The sequence below is a fragment of the Hippoglossus stenolepis genome, chromosome 21, assembly GCF_022539355.2.
Source record: "Hippoglossus stenolepis isolate QCI-W04-F060 chromosome 21, HSTE1.2, whole genome shotgun sequence".
NCBI lineage: Eukaryota > Metazoa > Chordata > Actinopteri > Pleuronectiformes > Pleuronectidae > Hippoglossus > Hippoglossus stenolepis.
In genome coordinates, this window is record NC_061503.1 from 6,979,894 (window position 1) to 7,004,057 (window position 24,164).

The 24,164-nt window shown below is 40.8% G+C and overlaps 1 protein-coding gene across 1 annotated transcript; it reads left to right on the top strand.

Annotated features, from left to right (window-relative positions):
- The first annotated feature begins 9 nt into the window (after positions 1 to 9).
- On the top strand, positions 10 to 23,980 carry gucy2cb (guanylate cyclase 2Cb). Its single transcript, XM_035145247.2, has 30 exons — positions 10 to 1,378; positions 3,446 to 3,508; positions 4,357 to 4,445; positions 4,639 to 5,206; positions 7,040 to 7,152; positions 7,407 to 7,474; positions 7,896 to 8,111; positions 8,424 to 8,545; positions 9,563 to 9,665; positions 10,582 to 10,696; positions 10,900 to 11,041; positions 12,234 to 12,316; positions 12,442 to 12,550; positions 13,655 to 13,736; positions 14,742 to 14,844; positions 15,059 to 15,118; positions 15,220 to 15,291; positions 15,453 to 15,557; positions 16,384 to 16,470; positions 17,336 to 17,468; positions 17,550 to 17,687; positions 18,422 to 18,498; positions 18,593 to 18,684; positions 18,807 to 18,965; positions 19,818 to 20,010; positions 20,095 to 20,269; positions 21,054 to 21,152; positions 21,342 to 21,436; positions 22,287 to 22,363; positions 23,060 to 23,980. The coding sequence occupies exons 4-30, from the start codon at positions 5,005 to 5,007 to the stop codon at positions 23,268 to 23,270; spliced, it is 3,231 nt and encodes a 1,076-aa protein (XP_035001138.2). The 5' UTR covers positions 10 to 1,378; positions 3,446 to 3,508; positions 4,357 to 4,445; positions 4,639 to 5,004; the 3' UTR covers positions 23,271 to 23,980.
- Positions 23,981 to 24,164: the final 184 nt, after the last annotated feature.

A 24,164-nucleotide genomic window follows, 5' to 3' on the forward strand; every position in this document is an offset into this window, starting at 1 on the left:
ATCACTGTGCTGACGTGTGTGTGTATAAAAAAAAATGTCCTTGTCACATTCACATCCATAAACCCAACCTGCAGGACTTTGGACTCTGGGAGGAAACTGTACCTGAGGAAGACCAACGCAGACACAGAGAGAACCCAGTTGGCTGCCAGGTTCGAACACAGAACCTCCTTTCTGTGTAAAATGCTGCTCTCTCTCTGTCTCATATTATTCTGTGATAAGACTAATGATCCAAAGTTGTCACATTTACATAAACAGTCCAAAGCAACAAGTGCAAAAGAAAACTAGAAGGGTCTGTATCCAACTGAGGGAGACACAGTGGAGTCTCCTGAGTTTGTCTCTAATGGGGGACAGTGGACAGAGTTAGTCGGCTATCAGCTTTATTTTTATCCCTTTTCGACCAAAGTGAAGCGAGTGCTATTGCTGGTTCTGGTTCAACTTGTGAACCTTTTAAAAAACAGTTTGCTATTGAGCTGCCTACGTCACTGTCTACGTGTCTGATTTCCCAGCAACACTTCAAGCACAGCACCAGCGATGGCGGACGACAGCATCTGTTTTCAAGTGTTGCTCCTGGCTTAGAAAACTCACATTGGCATCCAAACTCTGCGGCATGAAAACAGAAGTATGTATGGATGTGTAACCAAACAGCTTGATTTTAAGGCTAGATAGAAGTTTAAAGCAATGAATTGTAGATGACCGAATAGAGAAAAGAATAAAAAAGAATATACATGCTAAAGTTGAACATGTTTTGAACTTAAAGAGAAGTAAATAGAATCGACAATGATAATAAAAACTAAAGTAGTAAAGCAAACCGAAGGATAATCATGATGAGTCAGAAAAGACTTTGGTCTGATTACCAAGGTCAGGTTGGCCTCCTGTGATACACAGCAAAAATGAAAAGGTTCAGATCACTCAAAACTTCAAGGCTACTTATTGCTGTAGATTTTTCTATCTCCTAAGGTTCAAAGAGAATCACCCACCCACCTACATATGATATTTTATATTAGAATATTTGGAGTTTGTAGATACTGAGAATTTTTTGTCACTGCTCATTTCTGTCTGAAACCTGCTGTTTGTTGTCCTGGACAGTTGTTTCATTCTTTGTGGATCTTTTCTTGTTTTATGGGCTTTAGCCTCCTTGTCGTCCTTGTGTTTGATTTTTGGATTAATATCTTTGTTGGCACTGTGAGTTCTTTATTTCCTGTTTTATTCTGAAGTTGTTTTCCTTGTGTGTGTGTCTGGTTTCCCTGCTCTGTTCATCAACAGGCCAGAGCAGGTCATCCTGCTCTAGTTTCACCTGTGTCCTGTTGTGTCTCCTCCACGTTGTCGCCAGTTCCTCTCATCAGTTCTGTCAGTCGCCATTTTCCTGGTGTTATCTCTCGTAAGTTTAATACCAAGCTTTGTTGTTTGCACTAACCTTTGTTCCTCTGTGTTTGTTACCTCTGCCTTCCTGTACTGAACCTGTTTAGTCTTATTAGACTGTTTTTTTATCTGTCCTCAAATATGTGGGTCCTTTTTCTTTGCCAAAAGAGACGGGGATTCAAACCCTTAAAGAAATGATCAGTAGACCCTGTTTTTAACCTCCACTCTGGTCACAACTTTGTAAAATGCGTATTGAGGGCAACTTTCCAATAGATTTTTAGTTAAGTTATTTGAAGTAACTACTTTGCTATGTTTACATTGTCATTGAATGTTCTTTGTATTCAAATACGAGAGCAATGTCAAGTTTTTGTTTTTACAGTGTAGGAACCAAGAATTTGAAGTGTTATTTTTAAAGGCAACTCGGCAGCAGCTGATATCTCATTAGCATCTCCACTGGATACTGCAGGCATCGCTTGGCCATAAGTCATCATAATTTACTGGTGATGGAGCTGTTGCAGAACTTTAAAAAATATATAATATGTACCAATTTTTCATTAAAATGTCTAGAAAAGACGAGGCCTGTTATTTATTTTGTTGACATGTGCTTTTACATTATACAAAATGTTTCCACCAATCTTCAAACCCAGAGAACTCCTCAGTTTCATTAAAGGTAGCGGGAAGTAATATTTTGGTTTGTTTTTGAACTGCGTCGGCTTCGTGTAACTTCAGGGTCAAATGACTCATGACGAAGGAAAAACAGAGTCGGATATTTTTTTCCCTTCCACTGTTTGTATTGGTCACTCGTGATGGTGATCAACTATTGACCCTAAATACCAACAGGAAGATTAATACAATTTAAAATAGTATAAAATGAATAGTAATAGTTAAGAGACTTCTACTTATTCTATGGCATCAATTAATTTGGGATCCCGACACCACTGCTGCTATTGGCAAAGCAACTCCCACGATCCCACGCTACTTCCCAACATCATCAACTAAGTCTTTTGTCATTGTTTTGATTTAAAGACTCCTAGAGGCCAAAGTTACATATTGTATGTTAAAAGAAAAACAAAGAATAAATGTTAAAAATTTCAATTATAATAGCAATTTGTTGTAGATTTGTTTTAGCTCTGTTTATTTAGTTATTACCTTTTATTGCGTGGTCCACTTTGGTTCCCTCAGTGTCATAGTGATCGATGAGTGTGTTTGTGTGGAGGAGTGGGCATGTGGGAAATTGGTAGTTTGTGTTTGTGGTGTCGGTATTGCTCATGTCGTGGGGACCTAGATCTGTTTCCTCACTACATTATGAGGACTTGCTTTTCTTTATGGGGACTAAAAGCAAGTCCCCATTAAATTCTAAGCCAAAGACATATTGTTGGGGTTAACGGGTTAATGCTAGGCAAGTTAAGGTTCGAGAAAGTCTCCAGGAAATGAATGCGAGTCGGTGTAATGACCTGTGCTGGCCTACGTGTAGAAGTAATTGGGTCATGTTGCAGCTCAGACCCTCAGACGCTACAGTTAAGTGGCTGTGTGCTGAGCGACCACTTAGATTTAATTAAGGTGAGGACTGAACTAATTGAGTGAGGGAACTCTCAGTTGATAATAATTAGCTTGTGGATTAATTTACTGCTAAATAAAGTCCTCCTTATTGACTGTGCCGCGGGGTGTGGATGTGGTAAACTGTACAAAGAGACGTAGGTAGGTGTGTGTGTGTGTGTGTGTGTGTGTGTGTGTGTGTGTGTGTGTGTGTGTGTGTTGTCGGCACAACACAGGGATGTATTGGTCGAGACTTTTATGACCCAACCAACCTTTGCTCTTCCCTTCTCTTTCATTGCTTTCCGTTTCCGAGTCTTTGCAGAGATTTACGAGCTGTGTGTCTGTGTTTGCCGTCTGACACATACAGTGATCACACACACACACACACACTGCCTTGTTATCCTACATTTGCAGGGTGGACTCAGATGTCCCAGTATTTGCAATAATATATGATCCTACTGTAAAAATTAAGTATTTTAATGTTAACACTGTGTAGGCTTCCTTCCAGTTACTCTTTAACCTTATAACACAGTGTCATCAATAATAACAGGCTACCAGAACGCAGATCCTCCTCCTTGTGACCGTCTGACAGACGATACAGGAACAAGCAGACGTAAGAACAATTTGTACCACCAGGCTTCTCATCTACTTTTTCTAAATATTCCACAATGCATATTTGCTTCCTGTTTGTCTACTGCACTACTTACATGAATATTATACATGAGTCCAGTGCTGCTACAGACCCAATGTGCTATACTGTTGTATACATTTGTCATTTTGGTTGTATGTTAGCAGGATTACAGAAAAACCACTGAACCGATTTTTTTTTTGGAAAATTGGTGGGACAGTGGGGACTGGGCCAAAGAAGAACCCAATTACTATCCCAGAATCTCCCATTAAGACTAAGGGGGACCGATCTTTTGGAGTAAGATCTCCAAGGCTGTGGGACACCTGGCCTGAGGATATACGGCAGGCTGACTCAGTAACTTCCTTTTTAAATCAAAGGTTAAATTGTACCTTTATCGCAAAGCATTCACTGATTTCTTTCCTAATTCTAGTTCATTTAATTTATTAATGTTGTAGTGGGTTGTCTAGCTTACATTTTGTATCTTTACTCTTTTAATACTCTTAGTTTTTATGTATGTCTGTTTTTAGAAGTGCTATATAAATAAAGATATTATTATTATAACTTGAGGGCGGATCCAGGATGTGTTTTCAGTTTCTTGCAACGACATTTTTTTGGGGGAATTTTTCAACAAATAATGTCGAGACCTTTATGAAATAAACATCAGGCATATGTAGAATGCTTAAGTCTTTGAGCAGGTGAAACTGTAACAAGTTTGCAGAAACTCTGTGTATGTGGTTTGTATCAGATCTCAATACATGTATTCAATATGTGGTGATCAGCCTTGACACAACCTAAGTCATTTTTTGAACCTATTTTGTATATTTCATGAATAGTGTTCATCTTGCTGATCAGGTCATAATCTAATACTGACAAATGAAAAATGAACTGAGGCTCATCTGGCACCGCGACGGTGTTGTCGAAGGTCAGTGCAGATTATTTAAGCCTCACATTACACTGACATCGAACATCCAGTACGTTTTTCTGAACCGTCCTGAAGCACAAATTCATTATAATTTAAAATTCTTCAGTCGTTTTAAAATGTGTATGTTACCAACCAGCTGAGATCTGTTTCTGTGTGTCTGCTCTGTGTGTTTTCTACACTGTAATTCACGCAGACCTTTGCACAACAATAGTGAGACGGTTATATGGCCCGCCTCCGTGTCTTTAAAGGTTGTATATTAACAACTCGATGTGGCAGGTGAGCGACCTCATAAGGGAACAAAAGAAGTGTGACTCTGGGAAGCAAGTCAGACGAGCAGACATAAGGACTCGAGGGTCTTTGTATTGTTTGTGTGAAGAACAACTGTCAGTGCGGTCGTGGTAGAGAAGACAACTTCATTTGTGCAGCTTGCTCCACAACTTTCTCTATTTTCTTGGGAGTGTTTATTGCACTATAGACTCGCTGGACTGTAGGTCAGGAGTCCTTTTACCGGACCATGGATTACCAGTAACTTCCTAAATATAAATATTTAGAGGTGAAAATGAGCGCGAGTTGTGTGTGGTTGTGTTGGTGCATCCTGGGGATTCTGGCTGCTCCGTGTTGGGGCATCACACAGTGTCTGGATGGGACAACGATCAACGTGATCCTGCTGGAGGATCAGGAGTCTCCGTGGAGCCTGAAGTTTGTGCGAGGAGAAATCCAGAAAGCCGTAGAGACAGATTCCGCCATCAATACTGCACAAGGTAACAAAATTCATTCAGTCTTTACATTGAGGTAAAAACCTTATTCATGATGGAGCCGAGTGCAGAAAATAAAAAGACACAAATAAGAAGCTGTAAAATTTACTAAATAGCAAAAGCCAGAACAAAAGTAAAAGCATTAAAGTACTTAAGATTTAATTTAAACTTAAATTGCCCATAGGATAAAGATGAGTTGAGTTTTAGATTGTTCTTTATGTCACTCCATGTGGCAGGTGCATGATGCGAAACACTGGATTTGCTGAACTCAGTAAAAACATTTGGCACCTGAAGTGTCCAGTGTTTTGAGCGAGTTTGATGAAAATATAGCGAGAGAATGTCGAGCAATGTAGACTATTTATCTGTGCAAAAACAAAAAATGGTGTATCTATATGTATGTGTACATATGTATACATTATTGTGTGTGTGTGTGTGTGTGTGTGTGTGTGTGTGTGTGTGTGTGTAGCTGCCTTTATATGAACTTGCATGTGATTTATTGCTTATAACTATAAACTCTATTTGTTAAATCAATTGTCCTGTTAACGCCTGCCAAAGTACACTGGACAGGTTATTACATTGCCTCAGTGACCCAGTGAGATACAGTATGGGTTATTATACTATTACTCAAAAGGAATCAAGTATAATCCATCCATTATCTTAATCGCTCATAATCAATTGCAATGCTTACTCAATGATTTGTGCAAGCCTTGATCTTTGGGTGGCATGATAACAAAATATTCAGTACATATTTAGCTTTGAATCACTTAGACATGGCTGGGTTAACCTGCTTCAAGCCCAGGGGCAAAACTAGTCATGGGCACCTATTGTTCGTTCAGCAATAGGCCTATGGACCATGAACATTTTGAGAGACGTCGTTGTGACGTCCACTTTGCCCAATTACTAATCCAAACCTGCAGCTATCGGCGGCTATATCCTACTGTGTCATTACTATCAGCCAACTGACCATTTACTAAACCACTCAGTCCTTTATTCTTACATACACAGTTTACAGTGATGACAGTGATGCATTTAGCTTACATCTTAAAGCCCTTAGTTTTGAACATGGACCGTATATAAGGAAAGACGAGGCATTTCTAATTCCTCCCACCCCATTTTTATGCATCTAATAACTAAATAAAACCTAATGTCAAAAAAGAAAGTGTGACAAGAACTACCTTAAATGACAGAGAACATCCTTGATGTGTAATTTGACTGTTTACTTTAGCCCATGCACATCAGGCAGGATCTATGACCTGTTGTGCAGCCAGCCACCAGGTGGCGATGGAGACGCTTTGGCTTCACTTTTGGGGAGCCTTCATGTCGTCTATCTTCTTACAATCTGTCTGAAATCAAGGGGCCATCATTTCAAAACTCGGAGACAGAAAAAGTCTCATGCCTTATTTCCAGGCAGCTACTGTTGATTTTGCTGAACTAGAAACTTCTGCCAAGAGACTATCTGCTGCAGCTGCTAAGCTAATGTTAGCATTACAAGTTTAGTGAAGTTGGCAGAGAACGAGAAACTTTTTACCGTTTAAGGACTTCCCACATGTGTGCTCTTGTATTTTTCCACTTTGGAGTGGACAGTTATCCACCATCCACACTCTTCAGATATCTATAGAGTATTTTGTTTATTACACTGCTTCAACATGCAGAGGAACCTAAGCTTGACAAACCAGCCAAAACAGACCTGCTGTGGCATGTTATGATCATCAAGATAGGACTGGATTATTGCTGCTCTGATAAGGGATTTAACGAATGGTCTGATGACATCTACAAGCCACAAGTCAATATCATATAAAATAAAAATGTTTGTCTTTCTCTTCTTTCCTTCTGATAAAGGTGTAGGGTTTAATCTCACGGCCAACTACGGCGGGTACAACACCACCTATTATCGATATGCAGGCTGCCAGAGCAGCATATGTGAGGGAGTGGAAGAGCTAAGAAAGCTGAATGTGAGTAACTAAACCTTTAAATCCACTTTAGGCTCATCAAACGTTCTTCTTCCAGTTATGTATAAACTTGCTTATGTTATTAAAGTGTGAGGATTAGGAGCTATTTCCACTAGGGGGCAGAACAGTGCGGCATCATCCCTTGCGTCCCAGTTTGACGTTCTTGGGAATTACTATAGTAACAGTAGTAAAAAGCATCAGTGCTCCAAGACTTACAGTCGCTCGACAAAAACTCACTCAGCTCCTTTCTCCTGCAGAACTCAGGCAACCTGGGATGTGCTGTGCTTGGTCCCACCTGCACCATCGCTACCTTCCAAATGGTCGAGTAAGTTTTTTACAAGGTCATGTCCAGACTGGTTTAATCTAAAAGAAAATGACTGTTTACATCTCCATAGTATAAATAAATCTAAACGTATGAATACGACGGTTTGGTGCACATACAACCTGCTCGTAAACATGCAACTCATGTTGTAGCCCTCTGCCAAGGAGATTAGTGCTTTGAATCCTGTCTGTTAGTGTGTTTGTATGTTTGTAAGCAAGTTTACAGACGATTTCCACGAAACTTGGTGGAAGGACACTGTTAGAGTCAGAAATTAACACAAGACACTTTGGTGTGGACTTCGGAAGTTTATTTAAACAGACTGTTTGGCCTTGGCAGAGTTGTAGTTTTATAGTGGACATGTCAGATGCTACATGTCTTATCTTCCCCCCCCTCCATTGCCGTACTCTCTCTCTCTGTCTGTCAGTGTGGAAAAGGGTCTGAGGCTCAGGACACCCATCATGTCTGCAGGAAGCTTCGGCCTCTCCTGCGACTACACACTCAACCTGCAGCGTCTGCTGCCACCGGCACGCAAGATCTCAGACTTCTTCATCCACTTCTGGAAAGAGAATAACAAGATCAAACCTGAGTGGAAGACTGCCTACGTTTACAAGAAGCCGAGCAACAGCGAGGACTGCTTTTGGTGAGTTGCCACGCAGACGTCGGGGGAATATATGTAAAGTCACTTTATTGTACGATCAAGAGATTGGAACCCACATCACAAAATGTGAAATGTGATAAAGTTGTAGGTAAAGTTGTCCTAAACATTTACATAATAACTCAACAGATTGACTTGAGACGGTATCGAACCATTTTCTTCTTGATACTGTGAGCAGCCAGAAACTCTCGATAATGTCGAAAATATTATGTGGCTTGGAGTGTGGACGAGGACTGTTGTTTAGTCCAGCAGCTTGAATCTATGTTTTATGAGGGATTCTGTGATTTTCTCCTGCAGGTATATAAATGCACTGGACGCCGACTCAAGCAAGTTTGCCCAGAATATTACAAGGAAAGTGTTGCGCAAACCAGAGGATCTGAGAGAAGTTCTGAAATCACCAAAAAACAGGACCAGCAACTGTAAGTGTATTTTTTTTTTGGACTGAATAAGTACATTTATTTCAATACTGTACTTTATTGAATTAAATCAAGTTTAACAAGTAGCCAGTAAATATATTCACAAACTGTGTCTGCACCATAGACTGTATTTAAAGATTAGCCGAGACTAGCTCACGATTGGCCGAGCTCATGAATTGGCTGGACCTCACCGCTCCGTCCTCCGATCACAACCGCACTGACTCTGGCTCCAAATGTGCAACCTGGCAGCGTTTGTATCCAGGATATTTTGGCTTCATTTCTGGATAGTGGGAGGAAGAGGAGATGTGTCGTCCATCTTTATATACGTCTGACTTTTGTACACAATACAGCTGCTACAACCAATACATTTGTTTGTGTTGGTCCTAATCCCAACTGACTGTGAGGGCACTGTAGAGTCATGGCTGCATTTGGTATAAATTAAGTAAATTAGCGAAAAAAGGTGTAAATAAGTAAAACTGAGGTATACTAGACAAACTGTTTCTAAACAGCACAGACAGAGAACTTTGTACTTAGTGCTGCATTTGAAACTTGTGGTTACATTTTCTGAAAACACACATATCACACACCAAAAGATTAAGTTTGTTTAGTTTTAACATGTTTTAGGTTAATGTGGTCCTCAGTTACAAGTCAGAACTCCAGATCCCCTTTTGCCTGACAGACCTTTAATGTTTTATGCTCATAAGGTTGGATATTTTATCCCTAATTCACCACATGATCACAATACATAGAGTATAGTATATAGTATTGTGTTACTTACAGTATACATTTCTAAGTTGACTTTAAGTTAGGCTTTTAACCTTCAGGTTATGACTATACACAGAACAACTTGTTCCCCAACCACAGATGCAGCCATAAAAGAGGGTGATTTGGGTTTGCTATTAACTTTGTGTCAAGGTTGAAATGGACATTCAGGACAAAAGAGTCAAACAGAGGGATTGACTCCCTCCGTTGTCACTAGTGCTGTAAATGCAGTTTGTGTGTTACATTTTGTGTTTGCAGTGTTCATCATGTGTGGATCACCAATGGACATACTGGAAGTGAAACGTAGCACTCCGGAGGCAGACAGCAGTGACAATCTCTTCATCCTTATTGATCTTTACAAGTCAGTGCTGATTCATTTCATCTCTTATTTTTCCACTGCAAAATTACCAGTTGTCTTCATAATTCTTGTTGTCTGCAATACTTTCTGTGTGTGTTTGCACTTATTGTAATGTATAGTTACTTAAGCTTCACAAGTGGTTCTCTATATTCCCAAATCCTTCTCTATGTAGTTGTATCACAACACGCTTCTCAACTCGGTGTGAAGAGCCCAGCTGTATGCGTTCCACGTGAACGCTCAAAGTAAAAGTGATATCTACCGAGTTTAGTGTTTCCTGTCTGCGTGCTGAAGCCTGTAAAACTTTGTGGACTGGTTCAGATTTGCACCTGAGTTGCATTGGGTAGCTTCGACATCCAACTAGGTATTTTGTTATTGTATTGATTGAGAGACATCTAGTGGCAGAGGTTACCTACTACATGTAAACCTGCATTCTTTATGATTGCTGGCAAATGGCCACTGCATTGGTCTAAAAAAATATAGTAAATTAGTTTTAAAGTTTGAGAAAATGACCCCTCATTTGATCTATAACGCCAGTAAACATTTTCTTGATAGGTGGTTATGGTCTCACTCGCTAGTTTCAAGTCTTTTTCAATCCAGCATGGAGTTTATTTAGTACATTTTGGTCCTGTGCAGAATAAAACAGACACTAAAGCAGGGTATACTTCAAGAGGGGGTTACAGTGTGACTGACAGCCTGTACCATACAGCGACCTGCTGATTATTCAGCACAGGAAGAGAAGGATCCACTCCCAGTACAGATTTAATGAGCTCATTCAAAGCTAATGAAAACACGATTCTTTGTTTCATCCAATTTTACACAATTGAAACCATATATTTGAATATTCTATTTCTGCTAATAGATCTTAAAAATCTCCTACACACTGGCCCTTTTTAAAACCATTTCTCCTGCCTTCTCACAGTGATAAATACTACACCAACACAACATCACTGCCTTCCATGAAGAACGTGCTGGTGCTGACGATGCCGGACACCAGACATTACACCATCAACCCAGACCTCAAAGACAACGACACGGTGAGGACACAGGAAATCAAAATCGTTAGTACGTTTTTAAAGGGTGCACTATTTCTCAGCCAGTTGCAGTGACTTCCTGGTGCCTGGTTGTCGTGGCACAACATCAGTGGTCCTGTCACTCTGAATAATCTTCAGTGTCAAATCAGGACCAGATCCAGAAAGCAGATCCAAGCATTAATCTATTACTCTCTCCCTCTCTGCAGATGAACGACTACATGGCTGCTTATCATGATTCTGTGCTGTGGGTTGGCCATGTGATGAGGGAGATTGCTGAAAAACCTCAGTCTGAGATTCAGCAGATGGAGTTTGTCAATGTGAATTTCTTCAGGAACACCACCTTTAACGGTAGGGAGGGAGACAAAGCAGGAGGAAATGAGGCTGTTACATGAATCTTAACATCTAATGTAATTAACCTTTAAAACAGCTGTCAGAATGGCAGTTTGTATCTTTTAGAGACCAAATAAAACATTTTGGTCAAAACTATAGACCATATAAATTAGGATGATGTGTCTCTGCATTAAAAATTAAGCTGAAATACAAAAATGAAGCCTAAATATCCCAGTTACGGGTGCGGCCATATTGCGCATTTGTCGACATCCGAAGAATCTGTGCCCGTTTGATTGTGGAGTGGCGCCACGGTATCGAGGTCCCGCCCATAGACAGGCTCTACCAATCGTCAGTGAGTCTTTCAAACGTGACATTTCACCAAATTTTTATAGCATCAAATAATTTAATGAACCAAACTTAAAATTCCAGACACCATCTTTGAAATTGAATCAGCTAACGTGTATTTTGACTTTTGCGTTTGGTCCGTGTCCCATCCAATAACATGGAGGAGGCTGGATTTATGACCTGTACTGCAGACAGCCACTAGGGGGCCATCCAGATGATTTGTCCTCCCTTTTGTGCAGCTGTCATGCCGTTCATCTTTACATACAGTCTACTGGTTAACACGTTTCAAACTTCTCGAAGGAGAATCAAAAACATGTCACTGTTAGCATTTATCTCAAAGAACTGTGTGTCAAGCAACAGCCCCACAGAGACATTGGTTTGGCTGAATACTCTTGGTACAGTTTAATTGTTTTGTTTGCATAAATGTAGACATGAACATATCCTGTGTAAAACACTCAAACACTGTAAAAGTTGTAGTTGTTGAATTGAAACTGCTCACAGATTTGCTCGAGCCCCCAAATTTCTACGAGATGACGTCAGTGGCCCCTGAGAGGCGATGATGACGACTGTAAGGTCTCACAGATGGAGGCTGTCGACTGCTGTCACTTCTGTGTCTTTCACTGACATGACATGTTATACTGTAGCCTGCAGGCTGCAGCTGTATGTAGCTGTTGTGTAACCGAGTATGAGGCTCAATCGGGGAGAGGCTGTTTCTACATTTCTATGGTTATAGTTTCATTATTTATCTTGTTTTTTGGGTTATGATTTTGACTTGTATTCCTTGTTTTTAACTGCAAAACACACTTGAAAGGTGCTCTACGACTGAAGTTATGATTTCTGCTGCCATGTGTCTGTGTCTGCTCAGGATCTGCTGGAATCTACAAGCTGGACAGGCATGGAGACAGAGACGTGAATCTCACAATCATTTACACCACCACTGACAGCAAGGTAATTTGTGCCAATTATTTAGCCATTTAGCAGTGATTTAGAAGAAACACTCATTCTCCTCTGAGTGTCTTCCCATGCTCAATCTCTCTGAAATATTTGTCATTTGCTCCTCATGTGATCCTCAGTTCTGCGTTTTATTCACGTTCGACACTGAAGACAACCAAACCACAGTGGTTGAGATGGACCCTTACTTCATCTGGGGACACCGACTTCCTGATTTCAGACCAGATAGCGGTATAGCTACATGCACACACACACACACACACACACACATACAAACATAACATACTTGTTGGATGACAGTTGTATTAAGTGACCTTTAGTTGTTTACTGCTGTCATTCAGATGTGTTATCATCGGACTACACACGTGTCATACTGATTAAACCTCTCTATTTAACCTATATGCTGGTTCAGTCAGTTTCTCTCAGATTTTTTATGAGGCTTTCAGTTTGCATTTGCTACAATCAGGTCAGTTTTGACCATCTGTGTGGGAGTACTCATAATGGTTGAAGGCCCCCTATGGACTTTTCTTGGAAAAAAAAAAAATATCATGCTTACATTGTGTTTTTCACACAAAAAACTCACATTGGCAAAGGTCACTTCTTCACTTCCTCCCACTATCCAGAAATGAAGCCACATAGCCTGGAAATGAACGCTGCCATCTTACAGATTTGGAGCCAGTGTCTGTACAGTAGTGATCAAGGGATGAAGCCATGGTATTAAGGTCCCACCAATACATGTGCTCGACCAATTGCGACTCAGTCTCATCTGTCAATCATGATGTTTCTCCCTGTTTTTATAGCAAAAAATAACTAATTAATACTGAATTTACCAGATAATTTGTACTTGGACAAACATCAGTATGACAAGAACTGCCTAAAATGACAGAAACCATCTTTGAGAAAAACTACATCGACTTCTTATTGTGGTCCATCTCCCATCCACTAACATGGAGGAGACAGGATTTATGACCTCGGCTTCACTTTTGGGGAGCTGTCATATCGTCCATCTTTATGTACAGTCTATGGGAGGGGCAAATCAGAGAGAGATATGATTTGGATGCTACGAGCCAGAGAAGTGAAAGAGACAATAATTGTATCAAATACACTTAAAGAACTCCACAAAGTAAAAATTTGTGCCTCACGTAAGATGACTCCTGCTGATGACTTCATATCATTCCACACATAAACCTGAACATTATGGCAGCTCCACCTGTGTTCATCTGTTTCCTGTTCTTATACAATGTCCTTTGCCCTGGTTACATCATTATCTGCTTAATGCATCAACTGTGAGCTGTAACAGTGAACAGTGTTTGTGTTGTATCTTCACACCTTCAGGTACGGCCTCTCATGACATCGTTGTCATAGTGTTGGCTGTCACAGTGGTTGTTGTGGCCACCATCGCCTTCATTTTCTACAGGTGAGTAATAATCCTTGTGGAGTCTTATCATTGACAGTAACACAGACAATCTACTGTCTAAGATTCACAGGAAATGTAGTCGTTAAATGCTCAAAAGTAGACCAGCCACAGACTGTATACAAAGACAAAGCGTCTTCACTTCCTCCCACTATCCATGAATGAAGCCAAAATATCCTGCATACAAACCCTGTCATCAGAATCAGAATCGGGTATTATTGCCAAGCAGGTTTACACATACAAGTAGTTTGCTGTGGTGTATTTGTGCAAGTATAAACATTAAAAATATTTTTAAAAAGAAAGAAAATACTATAAGCACCAGGAGAGGGATTATGCAATATGTACAGTTAGTCTGTTATTTGCCACGGGAAGTTAAAGTGTCAAAGTGTCAGAGGACGTTGTTGTAGCCAGAATCTATGGAGTAGAGACCGGGGGATGGAGCCATGGTAACGAGGTCCCGCCGATGCATAAGCGTGACCAATCGAGAGTCAGTCTCAGCTGTCATGACATTTCACCCTATTTTTATAGCATCAAAACGTACCAGAAAAAATTTGCACTTGAACAAACACCAGTGTGATAAGAACTACCCAAAATGACATGAACCATCTTTGAGATTAATTTATTGTTTATTGTTTAATTTATATTCAATGACCTATACTGCAGCCTGCCCCCAGGGGGCAATCAAGATGCTTTGGCTTCACTTTTGGGGGGCCGTCATGTCGTCCATCTTTACATACAGTCTGTGGTTGGTCTATCTTTAAACATGGCTGATGTAAGCTGTTCAAAATACATAAATAAATAGCCAAGAATCAAGAAATCAATAACTACACCATTTTTTCAAATCAGTATCACGTGATGCTTTCTATCTCTATAAACATTTCTGGGTTCCAGAATTACAAACTGAATCATAAGCTAGAATCCCAGCAGAGGTTGTACTTTTAGATATGGTTGTTTTCCTATTCTCCCGAAATCTCCATGTGTTTTGGTGGCATTTGTCTCCATGTGTAGACAGAACAGGACAGACCGTCTGCACAGGAAGCGCTGGTCACACATGGCTTCTGATCTCATCTCGCAGCTGGAGAATACCAAACGCAATGTCGTCTCTCTGAAGGTAAAGGATGTCTAAACCTCCTCTTAGTGAGCGTGGAGGCTTTTCCAACACTATCTCACTTATCTGACCTGTACAGGACAGTGAAACAAACACCAGACTCCCAGAATTCTCTCACAGTTTCATCTTTTAAAGTGCTCACGTTTACCTTGTTCTTTACCATGAACACACTAAATGAACTGACTGTGTTCAAATATGCCTCATCCTCCTCGGTCAGATTGAAGATGAGGGGAAGAACAAAAATTTCAAGATCCGCCTCGTATACTACGATAAGAAGGTAGCTGGACACCGCGTCCTGCAGCAGTTTTCAACTTAATCAACATATGTTTGCCCTGTGCTCAACACACAGATGTAATGTTGATGCTGCAATATTTTCAGATTGTCATTCTGAAGGAGCTGAAACACTCGGATGGGAATTTCAGTGAAACCCAGAGGATAGAACTTAACGCGGTAAGAGACACACACACACACACACACACACACACACACACACACACACACACACACACACACACACACACACACACACACACACTTTTCTGTTGTCTTCTTTGTTTATATTTGTCCAAGTTCGCCAATGTGCCATGTCCTTTTTGCCTTTTCCTCTGCAGCTCCTGCAAATCGACTATTACAACCTCACCAAGTTTTATGGGACGGTGAAGTTTGATCAGGGCGTGTTCGGAGTGTTTGAGTATGGAGAGAGGGGGTCGCTCAGGGTACGTATGACCACGCACACAATCAGTCCAGTTCAGTCAGACAACTAACATTCAAATGTTTAATGCTCTCATTAGAGAGAATGCATACTTATTAACCCCGTCGGAGCCTACAGGAAGCTGGGTTGGTGGAGGGGCTGAAGCAACTGTCAGCATTACTAACGCAGCAGCGGGGCAAGCAATGGGGGGTGATGGGAAATTGTCTCTGCTTAAATAGACGGCTAAATAGGGCGGGTGTGTATTATAGATGATTGTGGAAAGTGAGCTATGTCACATGATGTACAGTATGTCACATGATTGGAGCAGCGCAGCTCGAGTTGGCTGCCTGAACTAGCTGGCAGGCATCGCTCCATTTCTGTTTGTTGCCCGTATCTGATCAGTGTTTTCACTGACAGCACAAAAATATCAGTAGCTCAGTGCAGAGCGAGCAACAAAAAGATCAAATAACATTATGTCAACAAGGAGGTTATGTTTCCACCCCTGTCCATTTGTTTGCTGGTGTTGTGAGCAAGATAACACAAAAACTGCTCAACAAATTACAAGTTTCGAGTTTATTTCACAAAAGGTAAATACATAAAACATAAATGTGTCTGTGGGGGGGGTGGTGGTAGAAACCAGTGATGGCTTATATGAAAACTAAACCCAACTATAACAAAAACATTAAAATACAAAACGTACTAAATCTTCAATACAGGTTATATAATTTATTGACATCTATTAAACTCACAATGGTAATGGCCTTCTTTTCTAAAATCGCAGTACAGACGCACACAGACACACAAACCCGCGCGCACATGCACAAACACCCTCTGCTCCTGTCTTCTTCCAGTATGTGCTGAATGACAAGATTTCATACCCGGAGGAGACCTTCATGGACTGGGAGTTCAAGATCACCGTCATGTACGATATCGCCAAGGTGAGACAGAAACTCACCTCTGCTGACGAGCAACACATCATGCAACTCAAGAATCAGATTGTAAATGGGGGGGGGGTTGGCACACAATACAGTATGGATGTTTATGAATGACTGAAGAGCAGGCACCATATGTTCAGCTCAACACGAACACGCTTCTGACATGTTACTGAATCACACGCAACTTACAGTTTGCCCTGGAGACAACTAACTGTCTCTAGACTACAGTACTTTGATTACTTTGTAATTTTAGTCGACTGAATCTTTTGGCAAAAACCACGTAGCACCCCATCAATATTTTAAAGTGCGTAATCAATGACTTATTATATATTACCAGTCGCCTGAATAGGAGTAGTTTGTTTCTTTAAGTTATAGTTCAACACTTTGGGCACTTTAATACACATCTTTCTTTTTTAAACTCTGTCTTCTCAGCAAACTCTTCTCAGGATTTCCCAGAGTGCCAAAGCTCAAACTTTCCTTTAATGCACATTTTCACATGTGTAAAGAAAACTGGAGCTACACTTCAACTCTTCAAAATAAGGCAGCTGAAGTAATGCTTAAATTACGCTGCCTCAGAATATCTTCTGAAAAACAAAATGTAAATCTCATGTCTCTATTTGGTCATTTAGTAAATTTATAAATTGAAGTATTTAAGAAACCTCCCCCAACACAGTACTTGTGGGGTGTTGGTGAAGTTTAGACCAAACTGAAGATCACACCGATGGAAATTGTTGTTGACGTTCCTCCTGGCTGCCAGTAGAGGTCGCTAAAGTTCAGAGATGACTCAATGCCTCCTTCATTTCTCCTGATCTCCTCCACTGGAGCGTGTGTCTGTCAGATAACTGTGATGTGTGAATGCTCTGTGCAGGGCATGTCCTACCTCCATGCCAGCGACATCCAGGTGCACGGGCGCCTCAAGTCCACCAACTGTGTGGTGGACAACCGCATGGTGGTGAAGATCACAGACTTTGGCTGCAACAGCTTTCTCAGCCCTGGCAAAGGTAAAACAGCAGCCATTGAGTTATTACCTATTCCTTACATTTCTTACATTCTTAACTTCTCCTTTCTCTTGGTCCTCTCAGACTTGTGGACGGCTCCGGAGCATCTGAGGAAGCATGGCACCTCCCAGAAAGGAGACGTCTACAGCTTCGCCATCATCTCTCAGGAGATTGTTCTGAGAAAGAGCACCTTCTACACCGAGGGCTGCTCCGACCGAGAAGGTGCAACACACTGACACCAGAAATTAAAAGAATGACCAAAATCATGACAGGGAAGGGTGTGTATTGTAAGTGTGACTGCTGTTGAGAAAAGAGGGGATCTCTAAATTTGTTCGATTTAAAACATTTGTATGTCTGGATATCTCATATGTTAGTCTTTATACGACCAAAAAGAGACTAAATAAAATTCCCCAAACAGTGAGGATGCCACAAACACAGTGTATGATTCATATGATTCATCTCATGAATCAGATCTAGAGCCCGACTGAAAAATTGTCTGTTACAGACATATCGTTTTTTGTTTGCCGATAGACGTAGATATGAATACTTTTATTTACAAGCGCTCTATGTTTGGTTGCATTTTTGTTTTCTTTTTCATTATAGTCATGAATAATAAGGTTTATAGTTAAACTGTAAAATGTCAAGCAATCTGCAATCCTTTGTCATAAGGATTTGATGACCTCTTATGACTCACTGCCAATTTTTCCCATAGGGACAATGTGCCTTATTTTATTTTCTTTAACATTGTGAGAGGCGTTTTTCAACATTTGTATGGCTCTCTTGAAGTAAATCATGGATCTTGATGAAAAGGAGCAGGCATATTTTAGGGGATTGATATTATGAGCGTGCAATTTAAGGGGACGGTTTGATCCTTGGCATGTATGCGCTCTGCTGGGTGACATTCTAGTTCCTTTAGTGATTCAGCGTGGAAATAATGTCTGTGTGATTCCAAACAGAAAAGCTGTCCAGGGTCATAATGTCCTACTTTAGACCAGATCTAAAGATTGAGACGGCCACAGAGAAAGAAGCAGAGGTGAGTTATTAATATCTGTGTTGCGGTTTGATCTTCAGTTGTGTTTGTGTATCGTCTGATATGACTTTAAAGCTTTGTGTCCTGTCTCCTACAGGTTTATATGTTAATAAAAAGCTGTTGGGATGAGGATTCTGAAAAAAGGCCGGACTTTAAGAGGGTAGAAAACTGTCTGGGGAAGATCATCAGGTAATTTCTGTTTGTGTGTCTGAGAGACTGATTACACATTTGTAATAACTTTTAGGGAACAAATAATGCTCCTTCCCATGTCCTCCTCCATCTTCCCTGTTGATTGTGTCCCTGTCCTCCAGTAAAGTCCACAACCAGGACAACGAGAGCTACATGGATAACATGATCAGACGGCTGCAGATGTACTCCAGAAACCTGGAGCACCTGGTAGAGGAGAGGACGGTTCTCTACAAGTCTGAGAGGGACAGGGCCGACTGCCTCAACTTCATGCTGCTTCCTGGGTCTGTTTACACTTACAGGAACATGCCTACGGTGGCCCTGAGAGCTCAATGCACCTCAACCTCACATGATACATGCAAATGGAGAAAACTTCAATTGGACAACACATGCACGCAAATGGAAAACCTGCTGCAAATACTCACAACATAACCAAATACTGACCATACAACCAAATACTCACCACGCAGCCAGATACTTGCAACCTATTCCCTATTTGCATGTGTTTTCTTAAATAGTAGTGCAATGAGCTCTAAGGGCCATCATACACGCCGCGGTTTTCAGACCTGACCTGAGAACACAGTTTTTTTTTAATCTTTCTATTCAGGGTTTTAATTCAACTTAATTTTTTATTTGTCTGTCTATTTATTTATAAATTTTAGGCTGTAATAGAGATGAATCTTTTAATTCAAATTTATTTATTTATCCAATTATTTACTGACTACATTCTTGTCATTGATTTCACTTCAATACTGACTCACTTTACTTCTTTTTAATCTATGGCTTTACTTACTCCTCTTTTAGCATTTTATTATTTCGTCTTTATTTTATCTCCATCCTTTTCACGTCACTTTTAGTATTTTGTTATTTTATCTTTATAATAACTTCTTTTTACGTCTCTTTTGCATTCTTGATTTTATCCATATCTTTAATTTTTTCATTTCAAATTTTATGAAATCTATATAACTACATTTCCTCATTTCCTGGTATTATTATGGATGGATGTGTGGAGATTATGTTGTTATTGTTTTTATTGTATAGAGCACTTTGTGTTACATTGTTTGCATGAAAAGTGCTGTACAAATAAAAGATCAGGAACCAGTGGATCATCCTGTTCCCTCCTCATCCTCTCACAGCCCGGTGGTGAAGAGCCTGAAGGAGACTGGTGTGGTGGAGCCCGAGCTGTATGATGAGGTGACCGTATATTTCAGTGACATAGTGGGTTTCACCACCCTGTGCCAGTACAGCACGCCCATGGAAGTGGTGGACATGCTCAACGACATCTACAAGGGCTTTGACAGCATCGTCGACCACCACGATGTCTACAAGGTACTGACACCAGTGACAATCCATTGATAGATGAAGAGACAGTACAGATCTGCAGACACCAGCATGTCGTCCCTCTGTCCTCAGGTGGAGACGATTGGTGACGCCTACATGGTGGCCTCCGGGCTGCCCAAGAGGAACGGCAACAGGCACGCGGTGGATATCTGCTGCATGGCGCTGGACATCCTGGCGTTCATGGGTACCTTCCAGCTACGACACCTGCCCGGCATCCCTGTGTGGATACGCATCGGCATCCATTCAGGTTCAGAATGTTTCTTCATCTTCCAACGAAAGTGGAACAAAGTGGAAGTGAACGCTCAGAGGCCAAGATGACGCAATCTTTTCAATTTATTCACCTCCATTTGATCTAATGACTAATTATCTAATCGTGTGTGTGTGTGTGTGTGTGTGGGGTCAAGGTAATACTCATGTTGTGGGGACAAAAATCAAATCCCACATGAACACATTTAGCGGTAGGGTTAGGTTAACGTTAGGGGTAGGCAAGTAGTAAGGTTAAGGTTAGAGTTAGTCTCTGGGGAAATCAATGCAAGTCAATGTGATGTCCCCCAAAGTTGTGTTGTTGGGACCTATATCGGTCACATTATGGAGACTTGACTTCCTTTATAGGGACAAAAGGAACTCCACATAATGTAAATCATTAAACTTTAAGGTGAAGATATGTTTGAAGGTTATATTTAGGTTGAAGTTAAGTTAAGTTTAGGGTAAAGTTTAGGGATAAGGTTAGAGTGGCCAGAAAGTCAATGTAATGTCCTCTGAAGTCCTGGAGATACGACAGTGTGCGTGTGGTCCAGGTATTAATCATGTTGTGAGGACCTAAATCTGTTAACACACTCACATCATTGGGGACTTGTCTTCCTGTCCCCAATGTAAATCATTAAAGTTTAAGATGAAGGTACAGGTTAAGTAAGTTAGGTAAGATAAGGTTAGGTAAAGGTTTAGGTTAGGTTGGTAGTAACTATTGTGAAGATTTGAGTAAGTCTCCAGGAAATCAATGTAAGTCAATGGCTGTGTGTGTGTGTGTCCAGGTCCCTGTGCAGCAGGGGTCGTGGGGATGAAGATGCCCAGATATTGTTTATTTGGAGACACAGTCAACACTGCGTCTCGTTTGGAGTCAACAGGACATCGTGAGTAGGAAAATAAACACGTTAACTGACGTACACTGACATTCATGCAGCCGACCGCTCTCCCCTGGTTCTGTTGCTCCAGTGCAATTCCAGAGGCTATCAGTCAAGCTAATTAAATATATTGACCACAGCTAAGCCTGGGTTAAAAAAAACCCGATGTCTGACGTTTTATCTCGTCATATCCTGCAGCTCTGCGGATCCACTTCAGTGAGTCGACTATAAATATCCTGCAGAGGACCAACTGCAGGTTTGAGTATGAGATGAGAGGAGAAACATATCTGAAGGTAAAGATTCACAAATGGGTTTTAAAAACAGGTTCCAGGGGTGTCACTGCCACACACTGATGCCAATAATGTGTGTGTAGTAATGTGTCTGCAGAGGAGGAGAGACAATTTAACAAGGTGGTCCGTACTGCATCAGAAATCACCACTAGAGGAATCCTTACACCACTGTAAGGCCCCCTACAAAAGAAAGGCCTGAAGATTTTTAAAGACCCCCCCCCACCCCAGATAACTGCCTTTAAAATGTTCTCCTTCTGATAAGAGACTGAAAAGTGTAAAGATGAGAACAAACAGGTTGAAGAATAGCACTTATCTCAAAGCTGACGAAGTCCTGGACACTAGATCTAATACTGACACTCAGTAGGTTTTAATGAATGGCAGTAAAACCGATAGCATATTTTATTATAATGCACTTTATTATCTTGTGGGTCACATTATCGTCCTACAAGTGCCAGTGTCTTATCTATACATTTCATTAAGGTTTTATTTACTGTAACGTTTGTTTTATTGTTTTATTTATTTATTTATTTGTGTGTGTGTGTGTGTGTGTGTGTGTGTGTGTGTGTGTGTGTGTGTGTGTGTGTGTGTGTGTGTGTGTGTGTGTGTGTGTGTGTGTGTGTGTGTGTGTGTGTGTGTGTGTGTTACCGCGTTAAGTTCTATTCTCTGTAGTTTCGCTGAAGTTCCCATCTGAGTCTTTCAGCTCCTTTTAGCATTACAATCTGAAAATATTGCAGCATGCACATTACATCCGTGTGTCGAGCACAGAGCAAACATATGTTGATCAACTTGAAAACTGCTGCAGGACGCAGTGTCCAGCTACCTTCTTATCTTGTGTGTGTGTGTGTTTTCTAAGGGTAAGGGCATAGAGACAACGTACTGGTTAACAGGTGAAACTGGAAAAGACTACAACCTCCCAACTCCCCCCACAACGTAAGCAAACACACATGACTGTTTCTTATGGACCAAACAAACAGGATAAAATGTGATAATTAGTGCCATATCGCATATAATAGATAAGTGTTTCATTTGTTAAGACCATAGAATGTATACAAAGACGGTCAACGCGTCTCCACTTCCTCACACTATTTACAAATAAAGCCAAAATATCTCAGATAATATCACTGCCATCTTGCGCATCCGGGGCCAGAGTCTGCGCAGTGGTGATCAGGGGATGGAGCTGTGGCAGCGAGGTCCTGCCAAAACAAGTGCTTGACCAATCTCGAGTCAGACTCAGCTGCCAGTGTCATCTGTTTATAGCATCAAAGAACCAGTTAAATCAGAAAATAAAAATCTTCAAACTTAACAACGAGCACTTGAACAAACATCAGTGTGATAAGAACTACCGAAAAAGACTGAAACCATCTTTAAACATTTTTAACATGTACTTTGACTGTTATTTTGGTTCATGTCCCATCCACTAACATGGAGACTGCAGGGTTTATAACCTATAATGCAGCCAGCCACCAGGGGCGATGGAGACACTTTGGCATCTTTATATACACCTGAATATGTACTTATATACTTACAATTCTATACTGAAACATGTACTACTTCTGTCATTCTGTACATTTAGCTTGACATTACACCGACTTGTTCAATCCTGGTTCTTTGTCCTGGTTCCTATAGAGAGAACTTCCAGCGGCTCCAGCAAGACCTCGCCCAAATGATCGTGATGTGTCTGGAGTGCCGCTCCCGGTGTTCTGTCCGCAGGAAGAATCTGAGTCAGGGGGAGGAGGACGACGAAAAGGATCGAGAATCCGAGGTGGAGTGTGAGAGCCAGCAGCCTGAGTACCTGCATCTGGCCACTGTCGATAACACGCTCAGTACCTTCCTGTAGCACCGAGCCGACTTCTCACTAAGAGTGAAACAAGCGCCTTGATGGACAAGGAATGTGGAAGGTGCTTGTTTGTTTTTATTTCAGGATGTATTGCTGATTTTCAGTGGATACACCTTTTCTTTAGAAATTAGAATGTCTTACAATTGACTTGCTTTTTGTGCGCCTTATTAAACCCTCGGCTAAAAGTGCAGCAGCAGATGTGAAGACATCAGTCATCAACCTGTTTTCTGTAAAATTCAAACACATCCATGTTATATTCTTGTATATATGGACCTTTCTTCTGCCCATCCTTGTTACCTCCGCCAAAGAGGTTAAATTTTTACCCCTTTTCATTTGTTTGTTGGTTTAAAGCAAGATTGCACAAAAACTACTGTACGGATTACTATGAAACTTAGTGGAATAAAGTGGTCAGGGAAAAACCCATGAGATTTTTTTAAAGGGCATTTTCACCAAATATTTAGTTTAAATAGTCACGGCTCGGTTACAGTGAGCCAGAAAGATATTTGACGAGGTGTTTCATTTATGACCAGTGCTCAGAATGTGTCAGAGTTGCTGCACATTGAGACAAGAATCGAAGCTGATTACTGTTCCAACTCTTGAGGAGTTTTACAGTGAGAACGTGCTGGAGCTCGATATCGACTAAACAAGAGCATAGCCTGAATGTGTGAACTCTTCTCAGCTGTTCTATTTCTGCATAAACTATATGAATTTAAAAACCTTTAATAATCCAAATCTGTGTATTTTGTAAAACTTTTAGTGCCTCCATGTTGTTTTTCATAAGATCGTTAGAGTTTTAGAAGAATCTCTTAAAGACTTTAAGAACCTGTGGGGAGCCTGAGGCGTCTACGTCTCTGAAAGGAAATACTGAGCATTTTAGATTCACAGGACAAGAAG

Excerpts from the sequence above, each read along its gene's own strand:
- gucy2cb (XM_035145247.2), top strand. The coding sequence starts at position 5,005 with ATGAGCGCGAGTTGTGTGTGGTTGTGTTGGTGCATCCTGGGGATTCTG. Across the intron at positions 11,042-12,233 it reads CAGGAACACCACCTTTAACG|GATCTGCTGGAATCTACAAG; the intron begins GTAGGGAGGGAG and ends GTGTCTGCTCAG. Across the intron at positions 18,499-18,592 it reads CCACAGAGAAAGAAGCAGAG|GTTTATATGTTAATAAAAAG; the intron begins GTGAGTTATTAA and ends TGTCTCCTACAG.